This window comes from Parus major, chromosome 1A (genome assembly GCF_001522545.3).
Source record: "Parus major isolate Abel chromosome 1A, Parus_major1.1, whole genome shotgun sequence".
Lineage (NCBI taxonomy): Eukaryota > Metazoa > Chordata > Aves > Passeriformes > Paridae > Parus > Parus major.
In genome coordinates this window covers 26,790,979-26,811,981 of record NC_031773.1, presented here as the reverse complement: position 1 = coordinate 26,811,981, position 21,003 = coordinate 26,790,979, and the positions used below count along the sequence as shown (strand labels likewise).

At 35.2% G+C, this 21,003-nt stretch overlaps 1 protein-coding gene across 37 annotated transcripts in view; it reads right to left on the bottom strand.

Annotated features, from left to right (window-relative positions):
• NRCAM (neuronal cell adhesion molecule) overlaps window positions 1-21,003 on the bottom strand; it is a 101,606-nt gene that overhangs the window by 22,985 nt on the left and 57,618 nt on the right. For 17 of the 37 annotated variants that reach the window (XM_015628465.2, XM_015628466.2, XM_015628468.2 and 14 more), the window contains 14 exons: window positions 20,855-20,966; window positions 20,366-20,532; window positions 20,135-20,282; window positions 19,456-19,580; window positions 18,200-18,229; window positions 16,777-16,878; window positions 13,725-13,922; window positions 13,542-13,612; window positions 12,513-12,738; window positions 12,118-12,233; window positions 8,409-8,613; window positions 8,127-8,249; window positions 6,939-7,115; window positions 5,824-5,859 (listed from right to left, as the gene is read on the bottom strand). In XM_015628465.2, the coding sequence (XP_015483951.1) occupies window positions 5,824-5,859; window positions 6,939-7,115; window positions 8,127-8,249; window positions 8,409-8,613; window positions 12,118-12,233; window positions 12,513-12,738; window positions 13,542-13,612; window positions 13,725-13,922; window positions 16,777-16,878; window positions 18,200-18,229; window positions 19,456-19,580; window positions 20,135-20,282; window positions 20,366-20,532; window positions 20,855-20,966 (1,836 nt within the window). The remainder of the gene's footprint in view (window positions 1-5,823; window positions 5,860-6,938; window positions 7,116-8,126; window positions 8,250-8,408; window positions 8,614-12,117; window positions 12,234-12,512; window positions 12,739-13,541; window positions 13,613-13,724; window positions 13,923-16,776; window positions 16,879-18,199; window positions 18,230-19,455; window positions 19,581-20,134; window positions 20,283-20,365; window positions 20,533-20,854; window positions 20,967-21,003) is intronic. The other 20 variants (XM_033514470.1, XM_015628474.2, XM_015628471.2 and 17 more) reach the window with 3 other exon arrangements.

Sequence of the window (21,003 nt, the reverse complement as noted above, 5' to 3'; positions counted from 1 at the left end):
TATGGTAATGCAAGGGGATTAGATTTTGTTTCTCTGTGCCACTTGGAAGTAGCAAGAGGAAAGAAAAGGAGTCTCTAAATTTAGGATGGTGCAGAGTCTGAGATTGCAGACAGGATGTATAAACTTCCTTTCTAATTTACACATAGGAACAGGTGTTTGTTTCAATAACCAACCATTTTTGCTGTGCCAAGAAAACAAGTGGCTTGTATTTGAAATATGACTTTGTTTTGTTTCATTAAATTGTATTTTCTCAAAGCCATATTGTCCTGGATTCTGGTCTTACATGGAAGATGACTAATTAGCAGCCCAACCAACCATACAACTGATATTTTTCACAATATTAAAGACAGAAAAAACTGTTAGCAATAATCAGTTTTGTACTCCTGCAAACAGATGCCATAGCATTACCCCTAACTTCTCCCTTCTCATGCCTGAGCACTTGGGGATGAAGGAAATTGCCTCATCTTCTTTGAAAGACTCCAGATGATGGAAAGCTTCTGAATCACTAAGCAAATTCAATAATAGCTCAATCTTGTAGAGCGTTTTTCCATCCCATATTTCTAGTTCCTGCTCTCATTAAAGAGTTGCCTGCTAGATTAAAGCATCTAGTAAAAGTCTTTCTGTTCACATGATTGCATATAACAATCAAGTTTGCTCTGGAAGTTTCCCCTAATTTCATTGGTATCCTAATTTCTAAATCCTCTCAAGTGGCTGATTTATGCTTATATTTACCAGATGTACCTGATTTTTACTAACAGCAGTTTGTATAGATATACCCACATGTAGTATTTGGTCAGATTCCAATTCTGTGTTTTCTAACTGTTGAATACAGTGCACTAGGAAATATGTTCAGTAGTATATTTCTTTACAAAATTATTACTTTTGCAATTCTCCTCTTTTGCACTGTTGCTTGATCTCATTTGCCATCAGGTTTGCCAAATTTTACTTAAGTCTTTTAAATGTGCCACATTTGCAACATGACTACTACACACAGAAGAACATAAAAGATGGCTGGTGGATCCTGAGGTGATGGAAGCCTGGAGGTGAATTGGTTATGACACTTAAAGCTTGTAGTCAATCCACCCAGGCTCTTTGTCTTCTCAATCACCACACCTCTAATTATAATTAACCTCTCAGTTCTTCAATATGTTTCCCAGCACTGCTCCCAAATGGAAAATGTGTAATTGTCAGCTGGCAGAAGCTCCCAGCGTGTGCAAGCGCCAGCTGGGAAAAAGGAAGGAAGAGGGGTGGGCAGGAAACTTTGTTCTGGAGAGCAGAGCACTGTGCTCTCTCATCTGTAACCATGCCCCACACCATGCAGCAGTGCTGGCAAAAGCATCACTCTAAAAACCATGGGCATGGACTGTTAGTAAGCAACAGATTTTTCACAGACCCACTCTCATTCATCTACCTCTGGCAAATTAAGCTTTTTCATTTCTGCCTTGATACAATGTAAAATTCAGCTGGCACATTCCAGTAGTATCATATAAAAGCATTTGCCAATTGTTGAGAAAGAGGCTTAGGCTCAAAGCAAAATTTTCCTTTCTTTTCAACTTAATTCCAGTGCTTTTTTACTAGGTTTTTTTGGTAGAGTTTTACTTAATTTTTCAGCCTTTCAGAAACACTGTTCCTACAAAGAACAGTTATGGCCGGGCTGTAGAACCAATATAATTTAGTAAAACAGGACATGAGATTGGAAGGTATTTTACCAATTAAATAGGTACTCTTTCTCAAGATTTAGTCCAGAAGAACAATAAATAAAATAATCCCCAAAGTGACTAAACTTCAGGAATTTTCATGGAATTCACATGATATTCAGGATAAAATGTTGGGTGAGTGCCAAGAACAAATTTGAAGACTACTCAAATGGAAAAAAAAACCCCACAAAACAACATATCAGACAATTGAGTTAAAATGCATATACAAAGAGAAAAGTTAATTTAAAGGAAAAAAACACACCCACACAAGAAAAAATGAAGGACAAAGGTAATAGATTCTGCCAGAGCCTGTCAGATACAGAAAAGGGTTATATTTTCCTTTGCCTTGTTAACATTCAGAGTATGAAATTCAAGCTTTAGTATAATAATAGGAGTGAATTCCATTTCTGGCAGTGAGAAATGGGCATTAGTCACTTCTGGGATTATTTAGGCCAATTGCAAGAGCATTTCTGTAGTGTAAGAAATATAGAAGCCAAAGAAGAAATGCAAAAAATTATGCCACTGATGAGCATATGGCATGATATCTACAAAGCAAAAGGTATTTGCTGGAATTTTTGCACAATGATAATAATAATTTTCTCTAGTCTAGCATATGGAGCATCAGCATTGTTCCCAGTGAACTTAAAAGGGGACAAAACAGTGGTTCTGTTCAGCAGGCTGTACTGAAAGAATCACACCAATACATAATGAAGAAGTCCACAGGGGGAATGTGGCTGAAAGAGCAATACAAAAATACTACACTTAACTTGACTGAAAAAGCAGCTTGAAATTGTTAGCAAAAGACATGGAGACATTATGTGCAGTGATTCAAGAGGGAGGGAAAACAGATGGTGGGCAGAGAAAATGATTTAAAGAACTGCATTTTGTACAGAACAAAGAAAACAGAGATGATCTTCTACAAAGAGATCAGAGATATAAACTCACTTGAGACTGATTTCTAGCCTACAGTGAGGAGTTACATACAGGTAATTCAGCCAAAAACCCCAAAATAATAGTTTCAAACCCAGAGGACAGACAGACTACTTGTATTTCTCCCTTGTAACAAAAAGAAGTACTGTTTGTCACTAAAGATATGAAGTTCACATGAAGAAGACTGGCCAGATTGAGTTCCAGTGACGGGAGACACTAGCTACAATTAAAGGTTACTGTGATCTCACAAACTTTAATTGCATTTCAGGACTACCAGTTACCAGCCTCTACCTGCATGCAGATTACAAGACCTTGCTTTCAAATAAAAATGTTGACTAAATAAAAAATAAACTAAAAAGTGAAATGAGAAGGCTTGTGAAATGAGGCTGACATGCCATGCCATGACTCTCTACACTTCAGCTTACAACAAACATACGTCCTTACGACTCTATTTTAGCCAGCAACTTTCATTTCTACCACTGGTCAAATTGGAATTCTCTTCCTTCCTCTATAGAGCAGTTATTTAAAACTTGGAAAAGGACAAAAAAGACTTGACTCCTATGATCACCTGAGTCACTTTCCAGTTGCTGCTATAATTATTTTATATGGAATTGGGTTATTCCCCCATGTTCCTCACACTTCTGTTACCTCATGCCTATGGTTATATGCCAATATATAAATGGCAACACCAGAGCATACTTAATATCTAACATTAGGTATAATAAATTCCAGTTTACATATGATGTCTTCAGACACGGTTAGAATGCAGGTTGCTAAGAAAAAAAAATTATTTTTTCTTCGTAGTACCATTAATTTGATCAATTTTAAATAATTCATAAAATCAGTATTAGAAAGAAAAAATGACAGTGCAAGTCAAATAGGAATATCAACTATAACATAACAGCTTTTTTATCTAATAAATTAAATCTCATGATTTACTTATGTAGGCTTGTGAAAGTAAAAATATTGAATCTATTTAGATCCTTAGATTTACCACAGCAATATGTCCCTCTGCACTTTAATTTATAGTTTTACTCTGAGAAGTGAAATATGTCCCAAGTGGCACAGCTCACCAAGGTTTAAAGTAATTTAATTCCTTCCAGGACCATGTGTCTAATGTACATGACTGGCCAAGCTGCAGGTCTTCACAGGCAGCTATCCAGCAGGAAACACCAAATACAGAAATTTCAGTTCAGCACTTTAGGCTGGCTAAATCTGAGACCTACTGTCTGCTTAAATTCCAGGATCTGTGTGTTCAAATTGAAAGAAAAAAGGATAATTACATTTTCCTGGTAAGTTCTGCCCTTCAAAATTAAAAATCTGATATGTTTTTGATAGAACACGAAGAGGTTTGGAATATCTCAATTTGTTCTGGCTTTGGGTCCAAATTAATAAGAACTTGTAGACATCCTGCACTCAATAGACAAAGGAAAGTTCACTGCTGGTTACAGCTTCTTTTTGAGTGCACTGAGCATTTGTATCTTCCAAATCCACCCCCTCATGAGACCAACTAATTTGGTGCTTGATCTTGATAATATGATCCTCCTTTTCCTTATTTGTGGTCCTGGATCAGTAGCAAAGCAGCTAACATGGTAATGTAGTAAGCACTGAGACCATTCATCTCACACCTGCAGCAACTCAGATGTCCTAACAGATGTCATGGCTTTAGTTCTGTGTGTTTGCAGGTCCAAAGTCCTCTCTGCAACTGCAAGAACTATATATGCCACAGGAATATGTGAAAACTTTGAAACCATAAACAACAAAGAACCAAACAAAGACATCTGCTTAGTTTTCAGAGAATCTGAGATCACAGCTCTGAAATGTGAGCTGCTCCAGCTGATCTTACAAATAAGAGATGCTTTCTGATAGCCATATACAGCTATAATTAGAACTCAGTTTCACACAGAGATTCCATTTTTCCTTGCATGAGATTTTAGACTGTGCTATAAATAATGAGAACCTAATTAACATTTCTGCTGTGCATGTCCAGGACTAAAGCCAGTTTGATTGTTCCAATCTGTGCTGACTTCTCAGCTACAACTAGACTAAAATAGTAAAAAAGACTTTTCATCAAAATAATTCCACAACTCACACAGTTACCAGAAACACATCTGATATCAGAATACACTTATATATACATATAAAAATATATAATATATATGCCCAAATGCAGGCATACTTATATTTATATATTGTCTGATTTATACCAGACTGAGTGAATGAATTTCTTTCTTATGGCTGCTATCATTCACAACACTTGATAATCAAGTGAAAAGAAATTATGTGTAAAACAATTTATGTTGTCTCTTCCAAGTTCATAGAAAATGTTGGGTACTTCATTTACAGATTTTGACTTGTGATGTTTATGGTCTAAGAATCTGAAGCACAGGTGTTCAGTAGTGTTAATGACACCTGTCATTCAATGACATCTCTGTATAAAGAGGCATTCCTGAGTTTGAGCTACCTAAGGACAACCTTTGCTTCTGACAACAAAGGTATCAAAATTCATTAAAACTGTGTGCAAAACTGCATCACGAAGAAATAAACAGTGCCAAATTCACAAATAAGGATGATACTAGTTCTACACACTGAAATATCCTCAAGTACTCACTCACAAGATCTGTGAACCTAAAACAGTGGGAAGACATTTGCCTGTAAATTCAATCTGATACTCAAACTGAGAAGTAGACAGAGGGTATTGTCAGTCATCTGTCTCCTATGCACAGTTGGCTTGCAAATGAAGTAAATGTGTTCAAGTGGGTAGCAGTAATCCACAGTGAGAACAAGATTGCAGATAGTTTCTTAAAACAAAAAATGCACATGGCACAAGCAGTAACTGAATGCCCTTTGCAAAAGTGCTGTTTTTTCTACTCCAGCTAATCAGTGCTAGTGCACCTGGATCCTGAATATTTATGACAGAAATAATTAGATTTTGCTGAAGCAAAGCTAACGAATTCCCCTGGAACTCTGTGGCAAAATAAACAGATGAAAGGTATTAATAAGCATTCTGGATTCCTTAAAAAAAAACAAACCAAACAAACCCAAACAAAATCTCCCACAAATCTTTTCTTCCAGCACTGATTAAACTTTGTACAAAAATGTGTAGTCCGAGATTTTCTGTCCTTACCACTGCAATTTCCCCATTTGCAACACTGCAAAAATCCACACATTAATAAATCATGCAGTTTCATTTTACCTTTGCCTGCACCTACAGCAGGACGGAGAATACCAGCTTTAATGGAGGAAAACAAGAATAGGAACACTATATAATTAGATACAACACCAAAGGAAACATACATATATAGTTTCACTATAAAAAGCATGCAGACTAGATAAAAAGTATTAATTCAAATAAATTAGAAACAATCCACTTATGCTGAACACTGAATGACTACTACAAGACAAAATTGATGCTCATGCATTTACAAAATTTTATTGTTCATGCTTGTTAGGGTGCAAGATTTCAAATAAATGCAGTTCATATGCAAACTTAATACCCTGACAGAGAAATTGTACTGAATACAAACTCATCTATGATAATTTAAAAAAACCCCATCATTTTACTGAGCATAAAATTATGTGAAAACACAGTACCAAATAGACTTATTAAGATGATGAAAATGATAAAGTTCCAAATTTCTCGTTGACTTTAAATTATTCTTATTTTGTAAAGCATCCATATTTAAAGAAAACTTTAACAAAGCTCTAGAATGGTTACAGATATAAAAATCAATGGTGACAGGATTTAACAATATACTTGGTGGTTTTTAAATACTATACAGTTACTTGGGGCCATAGATGACAAATTTATTTCAACAGTTTTACTATTTTTTGCCAGTTCTGTGAAAGCAATTTTGATTTCTCAGAAGCTGTTGAATACTACAGAAAAGAAATAACTTCCTCTAATCACAAACCTGCATCACTGTAGTATTTTCCTCTGTGATCGAAGCTGGTCAATGATGCAGAATAGGTGAACAGACAAAGACCACTAAAAATGTCAAATTACATGAAACTTGAAGCCCAGCGAGGCCAATGTCTGTCTTAGAGTTTGTGAGGTGATATTAAAAGAAGAGGCTTTATACCTCTTTTGGGGTTCCCACTACAGCAGAAAACCTTTACATGTATTTTCTTTAAAAGTATTTAAAATACTTTATTAGTGTATAACACAGTTAAGAAAGCTCCAGGAAAAAAATTGCTTGGCCCTATCTCCTTAGTGGAAGGAAGCAATAGAAATATTTAGATACAGATATTTAATATAATCTGTAGTGGTTTTTCACCTCAGTGGACTTTCCTTATACATACCCATCTTACCTTCATCCATAATTGTAACTGCTTCCTCAGTTATCTGACTTCCTGATCCAACTGAAGTTTGTGCGTTGAAGTAGAACTTGTACCGGGTGCTGTAATTTAAATTTTTTAATATCAAGCTGCTCTCGTTGGCAGGAATTCTTATCTCTACCAAGGGACCCAATTCATGTGTGTTGTTGACTGTTGTTACAAAAAACAGAAAAACAAAAACATTAGTAAATTTACATTCACTGTCATTGTGCTTAAAAAGGCATTTCTTGGTTTGTATGTATTCTTTTGCCTGTCTGCTGCATCTACGCTTTCAAAAGAAGTTACCTTTGTGTAAAGGTGCCAAATGGAAGATAGGAAACACCAGCAAGTTTTTCAAGATTAAGTTTCACTCTCACAAATCTCTGAATCCAAGGCAAATTAATTCAATTCAAATCATCAGAATTTACATAGAATTGAAGCCCTGAAGATTGAAAAATTCTGAAACTCTAAGTTCAGTATGCTTAGGAAAACATTGAAGCTTACTTGTGTCTAATGCTGAAGAACAGCAGAATTCGGTAGGTGGAAGAAAGTAAACTTACTTTATCTCTTCTATTAATATGAAACTCTTTCCTTTCCAGTGTCACTGCTGAGAAATTTCTGGGCTAAGCAAATAACTGGGATCCAAAAGAAGTGATTTAATAGCTCTGAGGTGAGTAAATGGCACATTTATAAATTTTTCTTTTTAAGATTATACCATTACAATTGGAAAAGCATACAACAATATAACTGGACACACTTTGATTTACTTCTAATGACATTTTCTTTGCAGTTAGAATACAGAATTTGTAAGCAGTAGTATCTTGCATCTAACTGCATGCCACTTATATGAAGAACCTCACCTCCATCTTTCTGTGAATTATGGTTTGAAGTCATGAAAGTATTAAAAATGTTAACCTTGTACTACAGCAAGGAAAGTTTTCCTAGTACAGTCATCCAGATTATCAAAATACATTTGTCTTTTTCAAACTTGACATTTACAAGACAATCGTATCTTTTGTATGTTATAAATTTAACATAATTTTTTCTTCATAAATGGTTTATTATTTGGTAGATACATTGCCTAAATTAGAGTTGCATCAGAGAATCAAAAAATGGTTTGGGTTGGAAAGGACTTGAAAGATCAGCAGTCCAACCCCTAAAATATATTCACATGTAACTTACTTGGTTGAAACTTCAGTGTATATGATGTCAAAACACCATTTGGATGGGTGGGTGAACCCCACTCCAGAGTCAGTGAGTCCAGTGTTGGGTTAGTAATCTTCAGAAATGAAGGTGAGCTAGGAACTTTTAAAAAGAACATAGAGTAAATACAAAATAGATTAACTTAAAACAGGTCATAAATTATTAATTCTTATGAATATTACTGTGTTGGGTCCGATTATTATTTTATGAAGTCCAGGTAGACCCCATTTAAGTTTAATATCTAGGTTTTTAATTTCATACCTCCTTCAGGGGTCCTAAATACTTTGTCTGGGCTTGCAGGTCCTTCTCCTTTACCGTTAACAACTCTAACGTTCAGCTTGTAAGAACTATAGGGCTCTAGCCCTGGTAACATTCCAAAAGTCTTGTTTCCCCTGAAAGTCAAGATCTTTTGTTCTACGTGTCGTCTACTCCTTCTGGATAGACTCTGCACTTTCCAGTAGTAAACCTAAAGACAAAAAAAACCCCAAAAACTACAGTGAGTGCTCAGCTGTTCTGATTTTCTAAACTCTGAGCTTTTCCATGAATGTCCATGAATTATAGGTACAAATAACTGCAATTTTAATAACCTCAGATAAGACACAGCATAGAGCTTTCCTGCTCTAGAAACAGACCTTGTCCAGAAACAGTGTACACAACTGCGTGCAGACCACCACCTACCAGTTCTGCTAATGCTCAAAACCAGTTTGATATGAGTTCTGCCTGGGAACTGCATTGGTCTGTGATCATTCTCCTGTTATTCAGCCTATCTGAATGACAGTAGTTATCCATTCTTTCAGTAAGATGTCTACAGGCATTACAAAGAAGATTTGGACTTTGCCTCCTTGTTAGATCATGTCCCTGGCCATGCTATTCCTTGTCAGATTACCTTTAAATGGGGAAGAAATCAAAAGATTTGACAGGGCTGGAAAAACACACAAGTTCTGAAATGGCTCTAAGGTTACAGTATTGGAATGATCTCCACCCATGGATGGGAAGACTGCTCCTCCAATTATGTGACAATTTGATCAGATGAGAAAGCTGATTCTGATGTCCTGATGATCCTGATGCTCTGATGAGCTAACTAAGTTTCTAAGAAACTATATATGAGCCTCAGAGGCACTTTCCCTGCACTCACTTTACTACACAGTCTCCCTACCACGATAACTTGAAAGATATTAATAGTTGTCCCTCCAAAAGACTTGTGTTACTCCTAAGATTGTCACATTCAAATACATAATTGTTTATTTTTCACAGCATCTTTTTCATGCACATATGATCACAAGCTGAAGATGATTAAGAAATCTAAATGAATAAAAAATCTGTTGCTATTCAGACCAACTGCAAAACACCTCTTTAATTAAGGAACCTTGGATTTTACATAGGAATTGAAAAAAAGGGGCTGTTAAGACTTGCAAAGCTCAGCTACATAGCTATAAAGCAATGTTACACTTAGACCAGCTTTCAATATAACATTTCACTCAAATCACTTTTAAATGCCAATGTGTTTTACATGGTTTGAGTTAATGCTTTTCAGTGTCATCAGCTGTCATCCTATAGCTCTCATCCTATCAACTACTGTAGAAAATAATTTACAAGCTAACAAAACTTGAAGTGTTGGTACTATTGGTGCTGAAACCCATCAGCTATAATAAATGAGACTGCATCACATTTTTCATAATTTCTTCCTAACTTTGAAAAGCTTTATAGTACCACAGTATATTGACTAATACCTAGATTAATACAAGTGTAAAATATGAATTATGTGCTGTAGACTGCTGCTTAGTTACGTCTTCCTGCTTTGTTCAGACATTTGCCTTCAAAACATGACTCTTTAGACTCCCTCTTAGTTCTCTCTTTATTAAGAAATCTGTCCCCAGCACAACACTGCATATTGGGCTATTGACAGAAATAATTTTATTAACTAGGAAAACCTGAGTGTGCTGGTAGGATTTTGCTTCTGTGTTTACAAAGAGCTCGTCATTGTAACCTACGTCAATGATGAAGATACTTCATCCTTGAAAAGTTTTCAGTTTGTATTGAGAGAAAGTTTTATAATAATAGCTATTATTCACCAGGTCTTAGGATTTCTCATGCCTAGTCTAATTTTTAACCTATTTTAGCTTGATTTAGCTGTATTTGCAAAAATAATTTAAGATATTCTTGCTACATCTGCAACTTATTCAAGGATATATCATTGTCACATTTGTCCTAGCCAGAACAGCAAAACTGCTCAGTGGTCAGGTCTGTTGTCAATCCTGTGGTTGTGAGCTTGTTTTATTATTATCAAGTAACTTATTTGAGCTTCAGTTTTGCTTTGCTTTGTATAATTGTGTGGCTCTCCTCCCCACAGAAAAAAAAAGTACCATATGTAGAGAAAGCATAACAAATTAAATAGAAGTAATCATGACGTGATTGACCCCTTAGATTATGTGGAAAGGAAAGTGATCCCATTAGTGATTACAGGACAGAAGATAACCCTCAGACACTGAAAGTCAGAAGGAAAAAGAAATCTCCATCTAAACTTTGGGTAATGACAATGCACTGTAACCATGCTGTTGAACTTAACACCTGATGTATAGTTAGAAATGTGTCTATGGATTTTGGTTTTGGTATTGCTATAGATCTTTAAGAGAAATTTGATGATTTGGATTAGGCGCTTTAGTGCTGCTGTAACTTGATTAATAGTTACCACTACTTTCAATAGAGTCTAACTGTTTAATTGTCTCATAATAGACATTTTCTTTTGATTGCCCATTTGTGTGTAAAATACCAGGTTGAGGTAAAGCTGTCATCTGATAGATAAACATTTAAGAGAGTACTGAAGTCCTGTTTCTCAGCTGAATTTATTGAGTTAGTGTGGCGAAGCACCACACAATCTACAAACATGCTCTGTCATACAGAACTAGTTTAAGTCTCTCTGGATGGTGGCATTTTCTGCCAGGAAAGAGATATCCACACACCAGGAACTCACATTCATGTGGTAACCAGCTATAGAGCACTGAAGTTCTGATTCAATGCTTTTGACTTCTCCATTTTATAAGTATGGTGTATATTTATTCTCCTCTAAACACTGTTTTAACTTTTCAAATATTTCTTTTACCTCCTTTCACTTAAGGAGAAGTAGTTCAAACTAGTCTGTCTTACAAAGTGATCTAGTTTGGACTAAGTAATCTGTTATGTTAGAACATACTTATAAGAATACTTGCAGAGAAACAAAGAAGAAATTACTTTGGTTTTCTTCTATTATTAAATAGGATATCAGTATATCCTCACTGAAGCAACTTTTCCCTATCCCACAGGGACACCAGTTCCAAATATTTAAGTCCTTCTGTCTCCCTTCCTCTATTAATTGCAGTCTTTTTTGTTCAGCACAGCCTTTTCAGTTATGGCCAAAGGCAACCCACTACCTTACAAGAAGTTTCTTTCAATTATATGGGCACTGAATTTTCTGCCATTCTGCTGTCCTCAAGCTGAGCTTTTACACTGAGCTTTTTCCAAAAAGACCTCCAAAAAGACACAGAACCCAGCATATGCTAGCAAGTGTCCAGTAACTCTGAACTGAAGATGTGATTAATCACATTGAAGCAGAACGTGAGCAATCCTAGCACTAGACCTAGAAGAGACTTGTACAAAAACTATTTCTTCACATCCTCTAAATTACTTCGGAAAAAGATCATTAAAACTGTTACAATTTTTTTTAATCTGTTTAACACATGCAAGTTTGATTGCCAACACATGCCATTTTTCTTCAAGGACAATGTCACAGGAAGCTAGTGCTACAAGGCTGGAACATTGCTAAACTGTGTATGAATTCCATCAAAGCTGTTGCTCTTGCCAGCAGAACTTGGGAGCTCACTGAAAAGCACAAGTCCTCTTACATGTCAGCTACTTCAATCTGGATCCAATCTCATATAGGAAGATTGATCTATTTTAATAAACAAGGAAGAGAATGCTTTTTGACCATACTTACTTTATACCCTTGAAGATGTCCTCGGACAGTTTTTAGTGGAACTGGGTCCCAGTGCACCTTTGCTAATGTGCTGTTAATAACATGAACCTGCACATTGCCTGGAGCAACCATTGGCACTGTGTGGAAAAGATACAACAAGCACCTAGTTAGAATTAGAAACCACACAAACACAGTTTTTTAGAACGAGTCTGCATTGTACCCATGGAATAGTTAAAATGTGTTTTCAGGATTGATACTGCAGAGTATTATCAAGCCTTACTTTCTCCAAATTTCTTCCTTTTGTTAAAAAAATAACTACTATTCCCCTTATTACTATCTCAGTATTTAAATACCCACTTAGGTTACACATTTAGTTCCTCTTAATTAGGATAACTAAGTTAAACTACAAAACTTACAGTCTTCCCCTGAATGTCCAATCACCTCTGATGGCTCTGGTGCATACCCCAAGTCATTTAAAGCTTGCACTTTTATTTCATATGGAACAAAAGTTGGTGTACCAGACACAATATATTTAGATACATTTGCAACTATAACAGATGTCCATTCATCATCAACATCTTTCTGGCGCCAGCTGACTTTGTACTGAAGCCCTGGTCCATTAGACTGAAAACCTTTTAAAGGCTGAAATGAAAAGAAATAATTTTTTAATATTCTGAAGTATCTGGAAAATCTTAATTTAGAATGAAATACATTGATTATTTTACAGAATGTCACTGAAAATTTACCACTGTACTCCGCAGAGAAGCACTGCTGAAAGTTGTGCAGTTTAGCTTTTACAGGAGCACACTGACTGATGTCAGTGCCTAATCCTTACACAAACAACACATTGTGATTTCTGTATCCATATTTTGTTTTCAAATATTTCTTAAGAAGTGGAAGAGAGAAAATCAGACTTGCACCAGCTCCCTGGAAAGAGTGTACCCTAGCCAATATTTCTTGCCTGGGAGGGCAAATTGTTTATACATGGCTCTCCTTGAGCTCTTGTCATGATGATGGAGAAAACTTCAACAGAAGTTTTCTAGTGGGAAAGTGCACAATGATTAGTTTATCACAAAAGATGACAGTAGAAGTAGCATTCACATTAGAATTCACTCTAAAAATTAAGACTCTACTTGAAATTAACCTCCATTTATATTTTGAAATTTTCCAAAACTGGCAGCAAAATACCATGTATTACTTAACTATTGGCTTATCTTGAGAAATCACTCAAGGAAATATGCCCTCCCTTATTTTCATATTAAAAAAAAATAAATAAATCTATTTTTTCATGAAAATAAAGATGGGGAAGGGTCTGAATTTAGTTATATTTCAAGAATATTTTAAGCAGGCAATTGGATACTCTCATCATTGGTTCTCAAAATAAAAAAAAAAGCTACTCACAAATGTGAAAACAAATGAAACCTTGAAAAAAGACCCCATCTTACCTCCCATGTTATTACCAAATTATCAGGTTCTGAGCCTATCCCCTGTACATTAGCAGGATTTTCATCAGGGCCTAAAAATAAAATAATTACACGTGAACAAGAACGGCTGCTGTGCGATTCCAAGCAAATTCAAGGCTATTCATAGAGGGAACCAATCACTGGTAAGTGGGAATAATTATTTACTTGCAGATTTTGTCAGGTACTGCTCAGATGGCTCACTTGGCTGACTCCTGCCAATCTTATTGACGGCTATCACACGGAACGAGTAGTTGACATACGGAGACAACTTCAAGTGCACCGTTGTCTGAGTGCCAGGGACTTCCGTCTGGTAATGCCATACTCCTGGTTCATGCAGCGCATCTTCATATTCAATTACAAAGTCTGCAAGCAGGAATTGAATCCAACTTTATGTCAAAACTTGAAACAGCTTCCCAGATGGGTATAGGCTTTTCTGAATGAGCTAGTCAGGAGGGATTGCTCCAACCAATGCTTTCAAAAATCACGGAACTTGACATGTAAATACATAAATCATAACACAAATCTGTAATGTGAGTGGATATCAAAAGTAGAAATTTAGGTGAATTATAATAAATAAACCCTTACTTTTATCCTTTGCAACTTTCACTAATGCAGCCATCTCTCAGGTAATACAAGAGCTCCCTCTCAGGTACTGGATTTTAATTTAATGGGAACCCTTGAACTATCACAGCAAGGAAGTGGAATTTGACTGCCAAATACATTATTCTTAGTTGTATCAAGCAGACAGCATGCAATACCTGTATAAATTTAAAACTCCCTGAATATTCCATTTTCCCAATGAAATTGGCATAATGAAAATCTATTTAAAGTCAAGAACCTATACTCGAGGAAGATTTTTGAGAGCACTTTTCATTATCTTCAAATTAAATCAGGGAATGTATGCTCAGAAACTATATTTCTTGAGAGCTCTCTGTGTGAATATTATGTCGACTACTGTTAATACCCTACAAAGCATATAACCTCAGGGATAAATAGGTTTGTAGAATTCCAAAAAGAAAATCATATTCATTATGAAAGACAAAAGGTCATCTTTTTACAGACATGAAACAGCCAAAAAACCTTGCTGTAAGATATAAGATATGAATTCTGAAAGACTCAGGAGGAAATTTTAGAACACAATAAATGAATGGGAGAAAAATGTACAGTCTGAGTACATGGCACAGAACCTAGAGCATCAAATAATTGTGTGCTGTGTAACAAAAATTTTCCTCTTTCTCATGTATAGTTGGAGGCAGAATATGACTCAAGATTCAACCTGTTTGCACTACTAAAAAAATTCTGAGTCGCTTCTAGAAATTTCTTTTAGAATACTTACAGCACCACATAGAAAAATGTGTAACAATTTGGGGAGCAAGATGTAAAACAGGTAAGTTGTATTAATCATAGCCTTCTGGATTTAAGGCTGGCAGATCTCATTCTGACCTAAGTAGTAAAAAAAAGAGGGAGAATGGACCCCAAATTACTGTCTGAAGTATTGCTGCTATTGTGTGCCCAGTGATACAGGTCCTGGGATGGGATGTCTTCTGGATAAAAGCTTTGCTGAAAAGGTGAGAATATTATATACCAAAAAGGTTTTAACTACTGCTTTTTACTTCCCTGGTCACTAGCCCTGTCTGCAACTCTAGTAGAATAATTTATAGGCAACTTCAAGGAAAAAAAAAAACAATCTGAACTTTCAGAGAGATTTTAGCATGTCAGTCATATTGTGCAAGCAGATCACTCCTAATGAAATGTGATCCTTGACTCTTCATCTGCACTTTGAAGTGATAGCAGCAGCAAAAGAAACAGGCTTACTTAGGAAGCAAATGCCTTATTTTATAGCCTCCAAGAAGACCATGCAGCAATATGAATGGTATTATAATTAAACCCAGCATTATATAGTTAGAAGAGTTCAGTTTCTAATATGAGAGTGCATGCAGTATCTCATTCTAGAAAAAAAACCTATAGGAGACAACACTGCCTAGTAGTAACTGTTTTGGAACAGTGTGATCTCATTCCTACAGAAAGACAACACTTGTGTCTTCTGGCATGGAAAAAATGAGAATACCAATAAAAGGATATCTATATGAACAAACCACTATTCAACTATTTACATTGAACTACTATATACTATATTTTTAAGGTATATTACTAGTTGATATACATTAGAGATGCCTGACACGGTAAAATTTCAGAAAAAATCACTTAGTGTTTCATTAAAATGCAGTCAAAATCTTTCCTGTGTTCAGAAACTTTGAAATGAAATTCTGCTTTTCATAAGTCTTCCTTTTGAGATACCTCATGTTTATGGTTTGTTATCAATGTAGATACCAATGCTGCATCAAACCCTGGAGAGCAACACCCAGTAAGTCAGTCTAACAAATTAATTCCAAACATAACATGTACATTGGTGTTGTCAACTTGTGGCAGTTATTATCTAAAAACACACTGCATAAATAATGAAATAATTGAATTAAGTTGCTCACAGGGAAAAAGTAATGCCAGAAAGTTTTTCTGATCCCATGGTTTTTTGGAAAACAAACATTTTTGTTCCTTGCTCCTAAAGTCCCCCTCTATCCTCTCTGCTGAATATAAGCAAGAGTCTTTCATTATATTTTACTGGGAAGAATAACAGCATTTAAGACCAATTTACTGTTTCAAAATTTTATAGATATTTAATTGTTTAGTTTTATGGTTATGGTTTATTTTTTTAATTGTCTGGACTAGAAAAAAACCCAGAAAAACTATCTACCTTATATTTTCATGAAGAATAAACTTCTGCATCTGTAGTGATGGATAATCACTGACGATGCTGGGACTGATGTTATTTCAAATTCACAGAGTTACAAAAGAGTTAATGCAAGGTGTTAGTAGCTCCCTCCTGCAGCAACATACAAGCAATGAACAAGTCTGCTCTCTACATACACATAAAATTGGACCTGGTCAGACAGACCTCAGATCAGTGTATATATAACTTCTATAATATTTTGCACAAGTTTTTGAATAAAAAGCCCAGGTCTTCTGGGTAGTAAATAGGTCTTCCTGCTTGGCTGTACAGTAGTTATTAAGGGTATGTTATGTTAATAAATGGGAGGTGTAGAGAATTAATTTACCATTTTCCCATGCTGTACACAAAATTTATTCCAGAAATATTTGGAATTTGAGAACAGTTAGAACAATGCTTTCAATGTAGTGTAGCAAATACAAACAAACATACTTGTAATAGGACTGTTGTTTTCATCTCCTGGTATCCATGAGAGATCAATGCTTCTTTCTAGCTGACCTGTCAATTCCAAGTCAAAGGGTGGATTTGGCCGAGCTGTAAATCAAGTGAACACAAAGTAAGTAACCACACCAGAATATGTAGTTTTATATTTGAAAAAAACCCTTACATTCCAATCAAAGAATTCCACAAATACAGCAGGGCAGATCTACTCATTTATGTAAACATGACTTAAGGACCAATAGCATGCAATTGTTACAAAACAGACAAAAATGGAGAACTGATGTAATCTGGAAACTTCTATACATTAACAAGAATAGGTATTTATTTTTTATCTATGTCTGAGTGCACTGTGATATAAAAATGTGATGAGATGCAAGGAATTATGAAATGCACATTTAGTTTGTCTTTGAATGTTTTTGGGTGGTTATCTATTGTAACAGACATACCTCACACAACATGGAAAATAAAGAAGAATTTACATCAAAGAAGCTTTTCTAGAACCATTACAAATATTTTTATGTGAATTCAAAACAAATATACTTCAAATAGCAACTAACTGCATGTTACTAAATTATTTATTTTTGCTGTTCTTTTAAAAAGGCTCACAAATACCATGCGAGCTGTTATTAGACATCCTTACAATGCATAAAGATGTAATTGTCCATTCCAAATTCACAAAGGTAATTTATGATATGATTTGTTACACAAAAATCACTAATAAGTAGGTTCAAGGAAGAATACATAAGCATTTTCACTGAATCTTTTTCACTGACAGGATTTACATAAAAGTGCTTAAAACCCTTATACCTAAAAGTGTTTTAGCTTATTAATTGCACTTGAACCACCAAATTCGGAAAACATGCAACCAAATTAAAGGCTCTATGCCATCAAATTTAAGACTATGCCTGACTAACAGATTTTTTTGTTTTAACTTTAATTTTATAATATTCATCTTATGAGTGGAGTAAAATGAAGATAAACTATGAAATAAAATAGAGCTGGCCTACAAAGCTGCAAAACCAACATTGACATACAACATAATTTGATTGGTGCAACATCTTTAATAGTGAATTACCTTTCACCAAAGAGTTGGACTTACATTTTAAATATTTATTATGTAACTATTTTGTAATTCAGTGTGCTCTATGAGAAAAATATTGTCATAATATACCCAATCTTAATTTAAAATTATTTATCTCGAAAATCATTTATTCCCTAAATATAAAGCAGTCTGCACTGTAACATTCCAAAGTCCAGTATTCCAGTAATGAAACAGTTTGTAGAATGGGATGAAACCACACAGACACAGACACACAGAGGAAAAGGGGAAAAAAATAGGCAAAAAAAACTGCAACAGGCAAATGAGCAAAATATCTGCCTGATGATATAGAAAGAGAACTTTGTTTTAGTTTACCGTAAATGATAGCTGGTGTTGGGGGAGCAGCTGAAAAGAACATTAATATAAAGGATTTAATCAGTTAGTAGCCAAAGAAATAGAATACTGTAGGTAGTTAAAGATTATAGTTATTAGAGACAAAGAAAAGATAACTTATATAGATTAAATGGTTAATTAAAAAAAATACATGATAATTTTTCACTGAAGAGCTAAAAAAGTATTCTTGAGTATTTTATTCATTTTTCAAAATAAGCATAGATCAAGAAAGTAAATAAAGCAAGCAATCTTATATAAACACCTATTCTTTTTGGCTTAGATCATTCCTGGATAGACATAAGATCACAGCAGGATTTTAAAACACAAACACTTGACTTTGAGTCTCAGACTGAACTCACATAAAAATCATTCAGGACACCTACTTAAAACTTCCTTACAAATTGGAGAAGAGGCAAATTGAAATATTTGGCAAGAATCTACAATCATAAAAACGTAACAGAACTAAACTAAAAATACAATCCATAAGAAGTCACACAACCAAGTATGCTCAGTCTTTCTGAAGCACAATTTAGCTGTCAAAGAGACTCCTGAGATAACATTCTCCCAACACAACAAAAACATGGAATGAGTCCAGAGAAGGGCCGCTAAGGTGATCACAGAGCTGGAGCACCTCTCCTATGAAGACAGGCTGAGAGAGTTGGGGCTGTTAGCCCAAAAAAGAGAAGGCTCTAGGAACACCTTAGAGCAGCCTCCCAGCACCTGAAGAGAGCTGGAGAGAGACTTTTGACAAGGGCATGCAGTGATAAGACAAGGGGGAATGGCTTCAGCTGAAGCAGAGTGGCTTTATGTTACATATTAAGAAGACATTGTTCGTGGCGAGGCACTGGAACAGGTTGCCTGGAGAGGTTGTGTGGAAGGTGCCCCTGCCCAAGGCAGAGGGGTTAGATGACTTTTAAAGTACCTTCCAACCCTAGCCACTCTGCCATTTTTATGTTCAAATACCCTGCAAAATTTGATTTCCTGTGGTAGCTCTGATGAGGTCAAAGTAAAATGCTATACAGCACAAATCTCTCCTGTTGCTACTCAGTCATTTGGTAAGTAGCTGATTCAAATGCAAACTGTAAGGTGAAACTGCATTTTTTAAAAACTGAAACACATTGACACATAGGTGGCAATTCCTTTATCCTGTCCTAAAAACCAAAACTATTTTTGTGCTTTTCACTTTAAATCTAATGCTGTTTTCATACTTAACAGTATAAGTTTGAGAGTATTCTTACCAACAACAGTGAGCACAGCACTTGCTGAAACACTGTCCAGAGTAGTATTAACTATGCAAGTGTATGTTCCATCATCTTTATCAGTTACATTCATAATGGTCAAGTTGTCTTTACCAACTAGAAACCTGTAAATACAATAGATTCAGCCACTGATTTTTCAATAACTGGCACCGTTACAAGAAACTTGCATAAAACATTATTAAATCCCATATACTTGCACATACCTGAACAGATATGTTTACCCAAGTTAAGCTATGGAACAACGTCAGCTATTTTTTTTCTTCATTCTCTCGACCATCTTCCCACATAACTGCTTATTCTAATGTGTTTTTCTTTCCAAATATATTCAAACAAATTTTAAATATATGTGATCTAGAGTAAAATAGTTTTCTGTTATTTGTTTGTCTTCTTATGTCAACTATGTTTACCTTACACTTAACCTGTAAGATCAATGTGCATAGTTTGTATAAATGTTTACATCTCATTTTATTTTTAATTCTATCTTAATATTTTCATCACACTAGGTAAGTCCTTTAGTCACCAAATATTGGATAGCCATGATGCTTATCAGTCTTTGGAAAATGTCAATAGGTCAATAAGTTCCTTTCAAAGATCAGGAAAAGGAGCAGACAAAAAGACCTAGAAAATTAAAAATAAAGGAAAACTATGTGGTCCTTACCTGTCATCATCTGGCAGTTCATCATTGTCCTTCAACCATGTAACTGTTGGTAGTAAGGTAGAATCATGTTTTATTATACACTCAAAAGAAACCTGGCCATATCTCTGAATCACTTTGTACTCTGGCTGTTTAATGATCATTGTTGGATCTGAAATTTAAAAACAAAATTAGATATTCAGAAATTCTGAAATCCTATACTAATCACTGATGAAAGAATGACTAATTTCTCACCTTTAATTTCCAACTGCACCTCATTTTGTATCTTTCCTAATTCATTCCTTGCTACACATGTGTATGTACCAGCACTATTCTTCTGAGCCACTGGAATTTCCAAGGTTCCGTTATCATGGAAAACGTACTCATTTCCACGCAAGATGCTACCCTTCACTCCCTTAAACCTTTATATAAGAAGTAATATCATTAGCCAGCATCACAGTCAAATGCACTCTGGTTTTATTATCAATAAAATACAAACCTAGGACTGCCAAATTAGAAAATAGAGACAGCAGCACTCAAATTTAAATTTGACTCTGTAGGTGTAACTTTACTGCTGGTTTATTAAGTATATGCAATATTGTAATAGCAAATTGTAAACAGTATATATTTTACAATATACTATTTTAAAATTGTAAATAGTGTTAAGAGTTTTAAAGCTTCAAGTGTTTGTTTCCATAGATATAACTGGCTCAGCTTCTGTAATTAAGCACAGCTAGAGCTTACCATTCAATTTCAGGCTTAGGTGACCCAAAATAAGCACAGTCTAGCAATGCAGGACTGTCTGCGATGACTTGATACAGTTTATTAGCAGGAGTTAGAATTCTTGGTGGCTCAGCTGAAAAGACAAATATATTTGCATACAGTTGCAAATT